Here is a 17791-nt window from a genome sequence, read left to right on the forward strand (position 1 = left end):
TCATAAAGCTGCACAAGACCAACCCCAGCAAGGGACACTTTGGTGCAGGAAAAGTAGAAGAGGAGTAGCGGCACCCAGGACAGACACAGCCATTCTGTGCACGATCATGCCCTTCCTGCCCTGGCAAGCTCCTGCACGGGCAAGCCTGGTTTGTTCAAGTCATGCCGGAGTTTATTATCACACTCCAGTATTGTTACTGACCCATGCCTCTCCCCACCCTCAGTTTTCATGATCTGTGAGAGCAATTTTTTTTAGCCTGGGAGGGTGTGTGATTTCAGGCATTCTGTTTCACAGGGGCACAGGCGAGGTCAAGCTGCATATCATACCACCACAGAGGAATCACCCAGGGTCAGGTAGCCCAGTAAACCCTCAATTGAGAAGGTAATACAACAATGACAACTAAGCAGGAAAAAGGAGCATTACCTCTATGATTACAATTTTTTGACTTTTAACTTACAAGTACTTTATACACATTAAAAAATGATAGATGTCCACTTTCTCCATAATCCATGAATAAAACCCTTTTTCAAATGGTGTTCATTTCTCTCCAGTATTTTCTTATGTATATGCGGCTCTGCCGGAGCCACCATGTGGGATGTGCATCCCATAAGCACCAGCACCCCTGCAGTACCCAGCAGGGGCACTCATCAAGACTCTGGTTCACCTCCACCCTTGCACATGGTGGGATTATACTTCCCCTTTCCCATGAAGCTGGATATGGCCATGTGACTTGTTTCAGCCAATGAGATCTCAGTGAATTGATACCATTTGCGCCTGGAAGCCTTTACCAGCTCCTTCAGCATTTGCTACATTCCCTTCCCAGGCCATGGCTGCTGGCAATGTTCCACACGGTGGAAGCCCTTCAGCTTAGGAGGCTGGCTGAGGACAATGCCACACAGAGTTTTCTGCCAGCACTACTGAGCTCCTAGCAAGGAACCAGAAATACACCTTTCATATCTTAAGCCACTGCAAATCTGCGGTTATGTGTTATCACTGCATATTCTGATGATATAACCATTTTACAGATGAAAACAAATTAAATGTAAAGTTACTGATTTGTTATATCCCAGACAAGCAGAACCCTCTGAAAAATCTTTCTGATTCCTGTTCATGCCATCAAAGGGTTAAAGCGATTGTAGCCACAATCTTCTCCCCTCAACTCCCTCCCAGATCCCTGACCTGTGGGCTGGTCTCTGTACCATTTGCCTAAAGATCTCCAGGGGCACCAGAGTTGCCCTCCTTGGTCCCCTTCCCTGACCTGCCTCTGTTGAACTCCAAGAAACACCAAGTATTATGCCTTCCAATATCAGAGGAGAAGTAGAAAACCCAGACAATTCTCTCCTCAACCCCCTGGAGCACCGAAATAAAAAAGCAGACACACGGGGCTGTAAGACAGGACATTCTAGATCCCTCCAGTTCCCATAAAGCCAGCGTTAGCTGCCCAAGTCAGTTACTCAGCGATGACTTTCTTAACAGGGAGGAATGGCAGCTTCTTCCTGCAAAACTTCCAAGTGAGAAATTATTTTCTTCTCTTCACCATACACAAACGTTCCATATGATTTCAGTCGAACAAAGTAAGAAATGGTCTCAAACAACATGCTGCCTATGATCCCAGGGAATTGCATCCAGGGTTCTCCCTCCTCCCACCCTGTATTCATCAATTTTTGGACTGATCCTGTGATACAGCAGAGAAAGCAAGCCTGTGGTTGCAGCATCTTGCCTGCCATAAGTTTCTGGAGGTCAGAATCATTAGGATTGCTCCTACAACTACCAACTGTTGGTCTGAAAGGCAAGGAAAAAAAGACTGAGGTTGGATAGGATGAAATTGTGTTTTTCCTGAATTTCATCCTGATACTTAACGTATACTCTTAGCATTTTCCCTAGGTATCAGCTCTCCTATTTGATGATGAAGCAAATTTAAAATCTATATAAATACTTATGTCTAGCCACATATATTGGTGAAATTGCCTATATGCAAAAAATGTTTATTAAAAACAAGCAGTATCATTACAACCACCAAGAATAAAACCCTTTAGTCTCATGTCTGCTATTGGTGCAATCCAGGGATAAAGCCATGAGTCAGCCTTGAGACAGACTGGTCTGAGAACTTGAGCCCTTGTTGGAAAAACCCTGTGCAATGTGCTGATGCTAAGGAGCTTTATGGTTTTGTTAATGTTCTTCACTGGGTTTTATCTTACCCCCACAGAGGCCACTGATCTTTAATCATCACATTAGTCTCAGCTGTCAAACCTAAGAGCATTATGAACTCCATTCTTGAAAACTGCAATGCCATCATTCATCTGTTAACCCTCTCAACCGTCCTGGGGAAGGGGGTCAGCACCACTCCCTTTTAAAATACCCAAAGAAGTAATGCTACTCTCTCAGGATCACAATGGATTGGTCTCAGTAATATTACTAAGGGTATTTTCATCTTCATTCTAAGGCCTGGCCCAGGTCCTCCCAAGGGGAAGGTGGGAGGAACAAGGCCAACTAAACAAAGAGGCCCAGCACAAATGGAAATGCCTTTGATGAGCAAAACAGCAAGAGCAATTTACCAAAGAAAAGTTTAAAACCAGTAAGAAAGGAATAGAGAACATTCCTGACACAGAGAATGCTTGCCAACCACATCTGTAAGTATTTCATACAATGAGAAAAAGAGATAAGAAAGGATTCTCTCCATTACATTTAATGAAAACTATTTATGTTTTCTTCCTAAAAGCCAAGAGGCAGAAAATTCAGAAGACTTGTTTTCCAAAGACAGAGGGCTTAGAAATAGAAAGTGTTCTGAGGGCGCCTGGGTGGGTCAGTCAGTTCAGCGTCTGACTCTTCATGTTGGCTCAGGTCACGATTTCATGGGTTCGTGAGATGGAGTCCCATGCTGGGCTCTATGCTGACAATGTGAAGCCTGCTTAGGATTCTCCTCTCTCTCTTGCTCTACACCTCCCCTGTTCTCTCTCTCTCTCAAAATAAACATTTTTAAAAAATCTTTATGGAGTACTTGGCTGGCTCAGTTTGGTAAGTGTCCAATTTTGGATTTCAGCTCAGGTCATGATCCCATGGTTTGTGGGATCGAGTCCCATTTTAGGCTCCATGCTGTTAGCATGGATTCTCTCTCTCCCTCTCTCTCTCTCTCTCTCTGCCCTCCCCTGCTCACACACGTGCATGCTCTTTCTTTCAAAAACTCAAAAAAAAAAAACTTTAAACAAGAAAGTGTCTCTATTACTACTGACTGACTTCATTTCAAAGGGATTCAAAAGCTTGTTTGAATTATCATTTTATAGCACTTAAAAATGCAGCAATTTAAAATGGTTGGTACTGGGGCGCCTAGGTAGCGCAGTCGGTTAAGCGTCCGACTTCAGCCAGGTCACGATCTCGCGGTCCGGGAGTTCGAGCCCCGCGTCGGGCTCTGGGCTGATGGCTCAGAGCCTGGAGCCTGTTTCCGATTCTGTGTCTCCCTCTCTCTCTGCCCCTCCCCCGTTCATGCTCTGTCTCTCTCTGTCCCAAAAATAAATAAACGTTGAAAATAAAATAAAATAAAATAAAATGGTTGGTACTAAATAAATAGCAAATATGCTGAAAGCATCAAACTAGTACTATATATGATCTTTGCCAGCTTCCCACAAGGTTGTTCCCTATGAGGCTATTTAATGTTGGTGCAAATGCATGCATGTGTCTATGCGCCTGTTTGATTGGGATGGAAGGGATGTTTAAACCAAATGGACCTGTGCATCATCCCCTCCTCGTGACTTCGAGATCCCCTCTGGATGCTAAGAGCAGCCTGGGCAGCTTAAGAGACATACAGGGATCAGTACAGCTGTGGATTCCCACAAAACCTGGCTTCAAATTCTAACTCTTGGTTACTTTCTAGCTACATAATCTCAGGCAAGATACTCAAATTCCCTAAACCTTAATTCTTTCATTCATAAAACAGCCATGTTATTAGTACCTGCACCATAGGTCACTATGAGAACTCCCTGAGATAAAGCATGCAGAATGCTTGGCACACGCCTGGCACAAATATAGCTCAAGAAGTATGGTGATTATCACTACTGGCATAAGCTAATAGTGGTGTTGTTAATCAAATCCCCCAGGAAGTTGTGATGAACAGCCTCCAAAATGCCCTTATGATCCCTGAATCTCCTTTGTGTGATACCCTCTTACAGAGCCTGCATGGGACCGTCCAGTGACTGGCTTCTAACAAAATACAATGTGGCAAAGGTGATGGACATCACTCCCATTACATTATGTAAGACTGTCTTATCAGCAGAATTATTCTAGAATCTTTCTCTGCATGGATGGCTTTGAAAAAACAAACTGTCCTGAATCCTACAACCACAAAGAAATAAATTCTGCCAAGGACATGGGTGAGTGGACTCTTCCCAAGTTGAGGCTTCAGATGAGTATTCAGCTCTGGCCAACACCTTGATTACAAACACGCATGGAACCCAGTTAAGCCATACCTGAGCTTCTGATGCACAGAACTGTGAGCTAATAAATGTGTGTTCTTTAAAGCCAGTTTTTGTGGTAACTTATTACACAACAATAGAAAATAAACACAGAAGTACTTTGCCTTCCCCATCACACTGATATAAGCTCCTTATTCTTAGAATCCTACTGGCAGGTTGACTTTATGACCACGTATAATAAACATTTTTGTATTCATCTAGTTCCAGTGTCACCATCAATAGTGACTCAACAGATGTTGAAGCTCTTTTTGCAAATTACTAATGAATACAGCCACTGTTTGCATTTTAGTTTAATCATGGTTCCATAGTATTTAGAGAGCTGGTAAAACTTACTAAAGCCACAGAGCATAAATGTATGCATGAACTTGCTCTTCCACAATCTGGTCAAGCCTCAAACATCAATCACTCACCAAGGCATATAACAAAGGAAGCGTGGCACAGCCATTTCATTGTTCTTATTTTTTCTTGCATAAATCTTAACTTTATAAAAGATATGAGACTGGCGAGTCTGACCTTTTTTTCATGTTCTCTTTCTGGGTCCCAGTATCTGAACTGGGGAGACATCTCCATTGAAAGGAACAGAGAATAATTTTTAAGTATATTTAGTATAAGAATGCAAACAGGATAAAGTCAACTAATGGCACTATGATATAATGAGCCACCAAAAACTCTTACATAAGATTATCTTAACCATAAGTAAGTTAAAAGGGAGCTGACTCAATCCTTGATCTAGCAAAGAAAAAAGTTTTCCATTATCCTCTACCATCCTCTGCACAAGATGTTCTGTCTTTGTAGTCTTACATTTTAATAAATACCCTCCTGGTCATCTTTTAAAAATCCAAGGCTGTAGTACATGTCAGCTTCCAGTTAAGGGCTTTCATAATTTCTTTCCTCTTAAAAAAAATACTCACTGATAAGAACTAATAACAATAGTTGACTTTGGATGGTTGTAAATTAGAAAACATGGTCACTTTAACACTATTTTATATTTTTCTTCAATACAAAAATAATCACTCTCTCAAAAAACCCTTATGAAACAAACAAACAAACATTAAAACATGTTTTAATTCACCAGGGCCCACTACTGAAACATTACAATGCTTTCTTTCCAATTTTTCCTATCATATTTTTATTACTTTTACTATCAGAAGGAAAATATTTTAAGTCTTCACCTAAGTACAAACTGACAATTTTGATCTGAATAACAGCCTATATGAGGAAAGAATACTGGGGACCTTGTCTTAGCTCTGGTGCTAAGCTATTCACTTGACCTTCACTAAGCAAGTTAACCTCTCTGGGATGCCTGACAAATGTGGAAGTAAATGATCTCAAGTATAAAGGGTCTTTCCTCCGTACTCAAACCATCTACAATTATGAGACATGAGTTTTCAAAACTTTCCATAGGTCATCTAGACCACTGACTGGCAGCCTGGTTTTTAGATCTCTCTTGAATTCCCACGTGAAAACAGAGCACCTATGCAGCACAACTAAAGCTTAGAGGCAAGGTATCCTCTTGAGCAACAAAATACAAGTAAGTAAGGACAAATCCACACTATCCACAAGCCCGGAAGGGTGTCTGAGTGGGCAGAAGCAGAGGGAAGCAACAAGGTTGGTGGACTTGAGAACTGGAAAACCCCAAAATAATCAGTAAGTATACATAGGAAAGTGATGAGGGCCAACTAAAGAACAGTAGCTAACACTAGGAAGCTTCTGCCTGAGCCAAGAGTAAATAAAGAAGGGGTCCACACTAAGATCTGAAAAAGCTAAAGCAGCTAGTCCTTGAGAACTTGCAAGACTGGCCCCAGGACTTGCTTCTAGGAGGAGAAACTGCTGACAGTGGGATCAGGATTGAACAGGATTGAACTGACTCAGGCAGTTGAGCACCTGACTCTTATTTAAGCTCAGGTCATGATCTCACGGTTCTCAGGATTGAGCTCTGCACTGGGCTCTGTGCTGACAGTGCAGAGCGTGCTTAGGATTCTCTCTCTCCCTCTCCTTCTCTGTCTCTCCCCTCTCTCAAAATAAATAATAAACTTCAAAAAAAAAAAAAAAAGGACTGAACAGAATGGGGTAACAGAGACAAAAGAAGGAATAAATCCAAATAGAAGTAGGTGAGGGGAAAAGAGCTAGGAAGCGTCAGAGAGCGGTCTGCCTTATTTTTGACAAAATGAAAACAACAGGAGACTAAGCCTTGTGAACTTATAAAGCCACCTTAAATCCTTCCTCCTAAAAGTTGAAGGAAACTATTTTTCACATAAAAATAAAAAATGGAAAAGTAGTGAGGTCAAATTCCATATAAAGTTATAAGAAGAAAGAAAAAAAGAGTAGAATAATATCCCTATACACCATGAAAGCATACCACAAAAATGGAACATCTCCCCCCACCCTCAAAAGCCCCAAACAATAGCCTACTATTTCAAAATAAGCCAAAAGACTTGAAGGAAATAAAATGACATAAAACATGAAAGAATGTAATTCAGAGTTAGAAAAACTCAGTAACAGAACACAGACAAAAATCAGAAATAAATAAAAACGCATTTCAGGAGTAAAGACTAAACTAGAAGGCACACAAGAGAGAATAAACACAACATATAATGTCCCAAAACAAATATTAGATGGACAACAGGAAAAAACAAGTACAAAGGGAGAGATAGGATATGGATAGTGAGATACTGAAAACAGTCAAAAAACAATCTAACATACAAATAATAAGCATCCTTGAAGAAAAAAATCAAAGAGAACAGAACTAATATTCAACTCTATAAATTTTTAAAACTTCCCTGACATTAGAAGATTAAAAGAGATAATCAAAAGAATACACAGAAAATCTAATAATATCAAACCAGGATGACTAAAATTAAGAGTTAACTCCACCCAGAAACAAATAATCCAGTGAAGAAATGGGCAAAGGACATGAATAGACACTTCTCCAAAGAAGACATCCAGATGGCCAACTGACACATGAAAAAAATGCTCAACACCACTCATCATCAGGGAAATACAAATCAAAACCACAATGAGATACCACCTCACACCTGTCAAGATGTTGGCAAGGATGAGGAGAAAGAGAAATCTCTTTCGCACTGTTGGTGGGAATGCAAACTGGTGCAGCCATTCTGGAAAACAGTATGGAAGTTCCTCAAAAAACTAAAAATATAACTACCCCATGACCCAGCAATTGCACTACTAGGTATTTATCCAAGGGATACAGGTATGCTGCTTCGAAGGGCACATGCATCCCCATGTTTATAGCAGCGCTATCAACAGTAGCCAAAGTATGGAAAGAGCCCCAATGTCCATCGATGGATGAATGGATAAAGAAGATGTGGTACTCAGCAATCAAAAAGAATGAAATCTTGCCATTTGCAACTACATGGATAGCACTGGAGGGTATTATGTTAATCGAAGTTAGTCAGAGAAAGACAAATATCATATGACTTCACTCATATGAGGACTTTAAGATACAAAACAGATGAACATAAGGGGAGGGAAGCAAAAATAATATAAAAACAGGGAAGGGGACAAAACATAACAGACTCTTAAATATGGAAAACAAACAGGGTTACTGGAGGGGTTGTAGGAGGGAGGATGGGCTAAATGGGTAAGGGGCATTAAGGAATCTACTCTTAAAATCATTGTTATACTATATGCTAACTAACTTGGATGTAAATTTAAAAAAATAAATACACATGGTTAAAAAAAAGTTACTCTAGTATGGGTGCTTGTGGCTGGCTCAGTTGGTGGAGTGTATGACTCTTGATCTCAGAGTTGAGTTTCAGCCCCACACTGTGCATAGAAATTACCTAAAAATAAAATCTTTTTAAAAAGTTACTCTAGTAAAATTACTGGACTTAAAAAAAAAAAAAGAAAAAATATGCCATGGATGTCTAGAGTAAGTGTCTTGTGAGGCAAAGAAAGCTGTATTATCAGACTTCGAGGGCAACACTGTGTTGAATAAAAGAATAAGGAGACATAGTCAAGAAAAGATGGGCCAGGAGTTTTATATCTTGCAGAAATGCCTTTTGAGTACAAAGGGCACACACGCGCCATCATTAATGAGCAAGAGCTTGGTGAAGATTATTCCCCTGAGCCCTCCCTGAGGAATCTACTAGAAAATAAGCTTCAGGCAATAAACAGAGGAACATTGACATAAGGACCATAGTAAACATGAAATATATATTTACTTGTCGAAGACCAAATGAGGACTAGAAGGGAAGAATATGAGTTGCAATGGCCATATGGTCAGGCAGGGTGGATAGAGGACAACTGCAAGTAACTGGAGGAGTGAAGAGAGCATAATGCAACCAAAAACAAACAAAAAAACCAAATTAAATTCTTCTCAGGAACTACATTTGTCACAGTGGTAGTAATATTCTTTTTTTTTAATTTATTTTTTAACGTTTACTTATTTTTGAGACAGAGAGAGACAGAGCATGAACAGGGGAGGGGCAGAGAGAGAGGGAGACACAGAATCGGAAACAGGCTCCAGGCTCTGAGTGGTCAGCACAGAGCCCGACGCGGGGCTCGAACTCACGGACTGCGAGATCATGACCTGAGCTGAAGTCGGACGCTTAACTGACTGAGCCACCCAGGCGCCCCTATTCTGAAACCATATATACTATGGAATGAAGCAAGTAAGTAATTACAGAATATTCTAATTTAATCATCCTCTGAAACCTTAAGAACCAGGATTCTTAGCGTGAAAGGAAGGAGATACAGATAAATATACAAGAAGCTAAATAAAAAGTGCCTTTGTAATCCGAATTTAAACTGCAGCTATTAGTATGAACACCTAAAGTATTTTATCTTAATATTAATATCTAAATAAATAAGGAATAAAGAATTCCCTGGCTGTGTCTAATAAAGGAAGCTTGAAAACAATGACTAACCTAGAAGCAGTAAGCAACCTTTGCACCCAGACTGTGGTACTGAAGTATCATTTTCTGCAGAGAGAAACAAGAGCTACTTGGGGAATGGTCACTACCAGATTTGGGACAAAAAATACACTAGATGAGGCTGGAGTAACTACCAGACTCATGTCAAAAGACTCAAAGCCAACATCAAGACATTCATACTGGCCAAAGATAATACGATTTGAGTTTCTGTAAGGAAAATAATTACAACAGAATAAAACCCAAATATGTTTAAATCTACAATTTCATAATATTTTTAAAAATTCACTGGGCAATTTCCAAGGATTATAGGTAATTAATGAACTTGAAAAATGTTAATGGAAAGATGAAGCATTCTGCTCTTCATTTGTCGAAACCATGGTTTCAACAAATCAAGGATAATGGGACATGTCATGACCTGAGCCAAAATCAAGAGTCAGATGCTTAACTGACTGAGCCACCCAGGCACCCCTCTGTGTTTTATCTTAAAAATACAAATGTTTTCTAAAAACTTTCCAGATCCCTTACCTGTGCCTTGGCCAATTTCTTTTCCAGAAGGTCTCTTTCCCGCTCTGTTTGCTGCAGACGTTTATTAAGCTCCACTATATCTCCCTTGAGTGATGCCAGGGCTGCCAAGTGGAGCTGTGGCAACAGAAAGAAAGGAGCACGAGGTTAGTTAGATCCTTTGGCAGAAACATTCCTTCCCTTCATTCCTTGTAATTAGTGTGATCATATTAAAAAAATGCATCATCTCCAATGGGTGCTATTAAATCAGGTGTCTTCCAGGCAAGCCAGGTTATATGGTCACCCTAAATGTAACAGGGAGAAGATTTATGCGTGGGCAGCAGGACCTAATTTTGGTGGTTAAATCAGGACAGAGAGCAACGCTTCTCATTCTCAGGGCTTTCACTGAGTTACTCAGTGAGAATGAGATTAAGAGCTGGTGTGGGGTCGCCTGATTCTCAACCTGAGCAGCAAGGAAAAGGGAGAACCAAATTAGCTTTTTACCTTTGGGAATTATGAAAGGTGAATAGGGCAGTTCAATCACCCATATTGCCGCATGTACAGACAGACCATGGGGCTGAATATTAAGAAAACTGGGAGAGGTCTTTTTTTTTCCCCCCAGGACCTCTTAAAGTGGTCCTTGCCAGCTCATCTTTCCTCATTGTCCCCCACACAGACTACCCTGACTAGATGCTCCTTCTGGGCAAGTAGACCCTCTTGTAGGAGAACTAGAATGCTGATAAGGATGCTAGGAAAAGACAAACAAAGAACCCCTCCAGATCTCTGTCCCCAGCCAACATCCTCAGGTTAACAGGAGCTACAAGTGATGTTCTTCAGCGCAGTAGCAAAGGGGTACCACCCTGCACTTCTGGGATCTCAATCTGCTCAACATCCAAGCCCAAACACTGAGCTGCAGCTGCACCAACAGCTACCACACCTGCCTTTTGTGGCCTTCCAGGCCAATGGCTTAAACAGATCTGTTTAGGATCTGTTCAACACACTGATCCCAGAGCAACACCTTTCAACCTTCTTGGCCCTTTGAGTCACTACTTCTCATCGGTCTTCATCACCAGTTCCAGGGGGGAACTCAGACTGTTCCCCAGCTGAATTGTACACTATGTTTAGGTGAGTAGCTGCAATCAGAACAAACCTTCCTTCCTTGCAGGTTTTTAGTAGCTTCTGCCAAGAGGGAGTTAAAGGAGTGAGCAAATAAACATGATCTTTAAAGATGGACGTGGCACGACAGTACACAGTTCAACTTTGAAGATTTTAATTTCAGGTTTAGAAAATGCTTTTCTGCAACTGCATGTTGGCTGGTAGGTTTGTTGGGGGGCGAGGGGGAGTACGGGACAAGGATGTACAGGGCAGAGTCTGGGCTATCAAAGCAGTTGTTTATGTTAGACTAGAACAGCAGTGAATGTGACTTTGCTTAATTGCATCAGGGCTGCAAACCAACAGATCAATAGCCGATTTGAAATTAGGAATGCTTGAAATTTAAAAAAAGAAATGTCAGGCAATCTGGTGGTATTTGCCTTCTCGTGTAGGGCTACGGCTGCCCAGGAAAAGGTCACTTTGGGTTTCAGATACAAGGTTTTATGTGATGAATTCTCAGCACAAATACCACAGTGTTCCCATTGTACAATCTTTTTGAGGCTGTTCTGCTTCCAGGAGGGTGGAGAGGGACTCAAATTCACTCCTTTAGACAGCTGGGTTGCCCCCTCTGCCTCTGAACTGTCAATCTGAGAATTTTCTTTCAGTGTCAGACATTGTGGTCTGTTACACATTCTGTCGAGTCTTGGGAGAGGCTTTACCACTTCTCTGGAGAGAAGGATAAAATACTTGGGGAGCTGAAATGTTCTTTAAGAAATACAGGAGTGGAAACAAAGATCCCAACTATATAAACCTAGACATGCCTCCTCTCTCCCACATCTCCCTCCTACTTCTGGGGGAAGGACAACCTGAAGGACTTGGGGGAGAATTAGGAGGGAAAAGTTGACAGAGGAAGCTCTACATTCCACACTAACTTCATAAACTGGGCCAGATGAGGAGACACACAGAGTAGTTATTTCCATCAAAGCACAAGGCAGAGAGGGTCCAGGGGTCATCCCTACTGGGGAGAGTATCCAGCTTGGAGCAGATAACACCTTTGGGCCTATCAGCTCTCCAGATTGCCAGGAAGATCCATACGATGTGCATCTGGGCCAAGTCTCTTTGTTTTCCTGGATGGAAGATGCCTCTCTATGAAATGAGAGTAGACCAGTTGTTCTTCACCTTCTTTGGGTCACAAATTCCTTAAGAATCCATGCGGGTGACAGATTCTTCTCTTAGAGAAGAATATAAATTTGGGGTTGATGCATGTATTTCACCTAATTATGGTGATAACACAGTCTGGACTCTTTCCATAAACTCCAAATTAAGAAGCCACAGATGCCACATAAGTTTTGTAGACTCTCTCATGGGTCATAATCGTAGTTGTTTGGGGAAAGGGCCCTGGGTACTTGACATCTCCCATTCCACATTTGCTGGTGAGGACCTAAAACCCAGAGACTGACTTGCTTACTCAAAATCCTATGGATAACTCAACACTAGCACCAAGGCCACCAGTGTCCTTTCCCCGCTATATGATGTTGTATGTGATAGTAATTTTCAATTTTTTATGTGGATGAAAACTTTACTTAAAGTATTTCCCTCTGATTATAAAAGAAAAAAAATGTAACAGAAAAATAAACATTCTAAGGTATTAGTTAGAATTAGAATTGTTTAATAAGAATTAGAATTAGTTAGACTTGTTTAATAAGTTTTTTAAAAATTTATATATATTTTTTAATTTTTTTAATGTTTATTTTGGAGAGAGAGAACACACACAAATGGGTGAGGGATGGGCAGAGAGAGGGGGGGACAGAGGATCCAAAGCCAGCTCCATGCCAACAGCTGAGAGCCTGATACGAGGCTCAAACTCACAAACCCCTGGATCATGACCTGAGCCAAAGTCAGTAGCTCAACCAAATGAGCCACCCAGGCACCCCAAGTGTTGTTTTTAAAAGAGGCTTTTGTATTGAAGAAACAAAAGAGTTGTGGCTATATATTCTGCACATGATGGCTGTAGCATAAAAACTATGAAGGGTTCTTTCTCTTCCTGGCTGCATCTTCTTTCCCCATCAACCAGCTCTTCTGATAGAAGATAAAAATTAAAAACAACAACAAAGTAGAATATACACATGTTCCTTAATGTTGCTGACAGTTACTCAACAGAAACTAACTACAGAGTGCGGGGCAGAGTGGATAAAACAGACATGTTGCTTAGAATCGGGCTGACGGCACCCCCTTACTGCCTGATGACTGAGCATGAGGTACGCTAAGTTGTCACTACAAGAAGACCCCCCATCAATAACTCGGTAATCAAAAGCTGGTTCCCTTCTTTTTGGGTTTTGTTCCCCTTCATTCTGGCAGACTTCCTGATATCCCTGCAAATTCAAAGGCTAGAGGGTTTGAGAGCAATACTACAAGTATTATGACACAACCTATGTCCTGCCAAGGCAAGTATTAAAAAATAAGGAGCTGAGAGGTCTTTTTGGGTATATTTTTTTAAGTAGGCTTCACACCCGGCTCAAAGTCCAACATGGGGCTTCAACTCACCACCCTGAGTTCAAAAGCCAGATGTTTAACCAACTGAGCCACCCAGGTGCACCTATCTGGCTAATTTTTAAAAGGACTAACAGTGGGTTTTAATTCTAGAAAGATAAATTTAACGAAAGTAACCAAAATTGTTAAATATCTGTAATAGGAAAATTACACGTATACCATTTTTTGAGATCTCTTTACTTGTCTTCTGAGTTTGGAAATGCCCTCTACATTGACTCAGAGCTTCAGACATATGACCCATAAAGTACCATTAAAAGATGTTTCACTAACCAAAGAGAAAAAAACATATGTAACGTTCAGAGTCTGTGCTAGTGTCCTCCCCAATTCATCCTTCTCTTCATACTCAGGAACGAGACCCTAATTTTGGGCTGGTCATATTGTCATTCAGCTAAAACATCCCAGTTGCCAGCCTCCCTTGCAGGTGGAGCTAGGAGTAGCCGTATGATGAAGTTCTGACCAATGAGACATAAGCAAAAATATTATGTGGGAGTTCTGAGAGAAGTCATACCCTTTTTTTTCCTCCTATCCTTGCTGCTTGGGGTACATGAATGTGGTAGATGGAGTCCCAGCAGCCATCCTCCTCCTTAAAGATGAGGTCTATACTCCAGAGAGCCAAAACTTGCTCCTACCACCTTTGGACTGTTGACTCCAGACTTCTGTTGTATAGGCCACTACTATGCTGAAGTATTCTAGCAAATGAAGTCGATCTAATCCTAATTTATAAAGAACCAGAGAAGCCTGGATTCCAATCTCATTTATGCCACTTGTAGGTGGACTACCTTTAGATAGTTTATTTAATCGCTTTGTTATAAGGTTGCCATAGAGACAAATGAGACAGCATCCGTAAAATAACTCGCACAGCGGTGCCTGGGTGGCTCAGTCAGTTGAGGGTCTAGCTCTTGATTCTGGCTGAGGTCATGGTCTCACAGTTCCTGAGATTGAGCCCTGTGTCGAGCTCTGTGCTAACAGCATGGAGCCTGCTTGGCATTCTCTCTCTCTCTCTCTCTCTCTCTCTCTCTCTCTCTCTCAGCCCCTCCTCTGCTCTCACACACACTCTCTCTCTCAAAATAAATAAATAACTTAAAAAAAAAATAACTCACATTGTGTCTGGAACCAGGTAAGCTTTCAACAAAGGCCCATTTCCCCTTTCCCAGCCAAGCTTTAAGTCAACAAGTTTCAAGTCAACAAGCTTCCCAAACTAAGCCCCATCAAAGGTAGTGGGTAGGACACTCAGATGAGTGAGTAAGCCGGTCCTGTCATGGAGCAGCTTACTTCCTTGTGGGTATCATCATAGGATTGAGAGACCATAGGTGCTTTGTCTGATTCTGCTGAAGTCCTAAGGTTTATCTTAAGGAACTGACTGCCAAGGCTCTTAAATCTCTGTGAAAATTTTACCTGAGGCCTAAGCAAGGTGGGGATGGGACCTTGACACTTTCTAAACAAATGTGGGTCTAGTGCTTGACGGATATAAATCCATACTTACTTCATCGTTCTGGAGATACGAGGCACTAAGTCCCCAGGCTGCTTTGAGACCTGCCTCACATTCATTTTATAGTGTCTGTCCAAATGAGACTAAACCACCTGGAAATTTGACTGCAAGATAACTGTCAAAATGGCTGTTATTTTTGGATGAAACATTACTTCGCTAATATTTCATCATTCAACTAGCTCTAAGAACAGGCTTACTTAGCCTAGGACAGACGCCAGAGGCCCGGGTGACAAGCCAGCAGTGCCTTTGTGACAGTTCCTCCTGGGCTACATGGATAGATGCTTCTCCTGTTACATATTAGCTGTGTGACAAAGGGCTTCTTCACACTTCTTAAGATGCCCTTTTAAGCCAGCAGCCCAGTGACTCAAAGGAGTCTCCAAAAGCATCTCTGTGTATTTACAATTGTAAGGTGCTTCTCCACCTTGCTACTACTGGCAACAGCAACAAGCATGTCCCTACACTATCCAGTTTGCACAGCACCCTCCCCTGCATCAGCCCACTGGACCTTCGCCATCACACTCGAGCTCTGTGGCCTGCAGGGAAGCCAGGGTTTCCCGTTTGCTGAGGAACAAGTACTTTTCCCAAAGTCCACAGTTGGTGAAGGACATCCAGGACCTGAATCTAGGCTGCCAAATTCTACACCCGCCATTTTAACCCATCTTTCTGGGACTCTGGTTTACCCTTTAACAACACTGTCTTCAAAGGGGCCAAAGTCTTCCATAGCCACACCTGAGACAGAGGAATGAATTCATTCCAGAATCTCCATCCAGACACAGGCACCATGGAGCACTAATGGTGTGATGGCAGAGGCGGCCTTCCCTGCATTGGTGGGAGGTAAGCTCATCCAGGGCAAACTGTGCCTGTTCTTTCTTTCTTACTTGCTCTGGTGCTACCTGAGGTGTTCTAGAAGTCATTCCCTGCCAAGGTACCTCTATTTCCTTTCTGCTACGTGATGATGGGAATTACCATTCTGTCCTAATTGAGCCACCTGCCTTCCAAATACAAGGTATACCCCATTTTTGCTTAGGTTTGAGTGATGACGACAGGTAGTGCCAACTTCTTTCACCTAGTGAACTGTTTTCTTTGCTAAAGAGGAAGAAACCAGCACAACTCAACATTACTGAACGTACACGCTCTTGACAGGTTCTGCTGTTTTCTACACATTCCCCAACTGAATCGGCTGCAGAGCCCTGCAGAAGAAAGGGCAGTGTCAAAACCCCAATGCCAATCTTTAGGCATACTTTGAGAATTCTATCTTGGGAACTGCTGCTTGGGCTAAGTGCATTTCATGCAGTATCTCATTTAATCCTTGCCACAATGCTGGGAAACAGGTATTGTTACCTCTTGACAAATGAGGAAACGCAGGCATGGAGTGGGGCAGAAAATCAGTCAGGGGCAGAAAACCGATAAAAAGTGGAACAGAGGCTAATGCAAAGGCACTCGGTGCTCTAATCTCTGCCATGGGCCTCGCTGGCACTTCTAAATCATTACGTCACCGTTCAACCTTGCTCGTGGGATGCGTATGCTTGTGCCTGTATGTGTGCATGTATGTGGGTGGGTGGATATGAGGTCAGAGGCCAAATGCATGCATTGGCAGGGGCAGGATCTCCGTGGATGGGAGGAGCACAGGGAGGCGGCAGGGCAAGCCCTTGAGCAGCAGTGATGACATTTGGGGTTGGTGGTCAGCTGAATTCCGTGTGAATTTGGGGGAATCACTTAACTTCCTCAGCTTTTACACTCCTCTGAGAAGGGCTTGTACCAGATGGTCTCTAAGATTCTTCTGGGTTTACACCTATACGCATGTGTTCCTGGCACGTTCCACCTGACCAGGCCTCATGCTGAGTTCTGCACTTGGGGCTTTGCGTACTTTATTTGCCCACTAGTCCCAGAAAGAATCTGCTGAAGCTCACCATATAAGGAAGCTTCACTATACATAGAATTGATCAGCAAAGACCGTTCTCGTAGAAACTGAAAGAGCACGCAGAATCACACGCAATCTTCCTGCTGGCGAGGGAAATCAAGAATATCTAGTCTAATTCCCTCACTGTAAAGAAATGAAACAGACCCAGAGAAACAAGGCTCATCAAATCCACATTTCCTCTTTCCCACTCTCCCATATGGCAATCCAGGAGCTCCCGGGTAGTGAGTAAGTGTGTGTATCCCAGCCCTGTCCTTGGAAATAGCAGAAGACATCTGCACACGAGAAAGCAGCCTCACTCAGCTTCCACTCCAAGACTCCCCACATCCCGGGTGCTCTAATTCAGATACACAAAGAACAAATTCCCTGGCAAAAGGGTAATGTTGCCTCCCAGATGGACACAATCAGGCCTGTTCAGTGGCTTCCAGGGCTAGAACATTCCGATTTATTGCTAGAACTCCAGCTAGGAGTGCCTGCTGTGTATTAACTTCAAAAAAGGTTGCTCGTGGCCTTAAAACTCAAAACTCATTAAATATCATCTACGATTTTGCTCACTGCATGCAAATCACTTTTTGCTGCCCTCCATCAACTCAGAAAGCATCAGCTTTTTGTCCTTCATTTTTACCTGATACTTTCACTGAGAGATCAGTGGCCCAAGTTACTTTTTAAACCTCTGTTGAAATTCAGTTGTTGAAAACATCATTTAAGTCCTCTTCAACATGGTAACGCGAGAGTATCATTCATAGAAGAAAAACTGTCCCCATCCAAGGGTGCTTGACATAGGTGATGGCACCAAATCACAATAGCAGGGCCCAGGTACTAACCGTGAAGGTGGCCACACCTAAAGCCACTCTTTCTTTGTCTCAAATAAATGGTCAGG

At 42.2% G+C, this 17791-nt stretch overlaps 1 protein-coding gene across 2 annotated transcripts in view; it reads right to left on the bottom strand.

Moving 5' to 3' along the window:
• Positions 1–17791, bottom strand: part of MCC (MCC regulator of WNT signaling pathway) — a 429487-nt gene that overhangs the window by 100810 nt on the left and 310886 nt on the right. For both annotated transcript variants that reach the window (XM_043588824.1, XM_043588916.1), the window contains one exon: positions 9887–10000. In XM_043588824.1, the coding sequence (XP_043444759.1) occupies positions 9887–10000 (114 nt within the window). The remainder of the gene's footprint in view (positions 1–9886; positions 10001–17791) is intronic.

This window comes from Prionailurus bengalensis, chromosome A1 (genome assembly GCF_016509475.1).
Source record: "Prionailurus bengalensis isolate Pbe53 chromosome A1, Fcat_Pben_1.1_paternal_pri, whole genome shotgun sequence".
Lineage (NCBI taxonomy): Eukaryota > Metazoa > Chordata > Mammalia > Carnivora > Felidae > Prionailurus > Prionailurus bengalensis.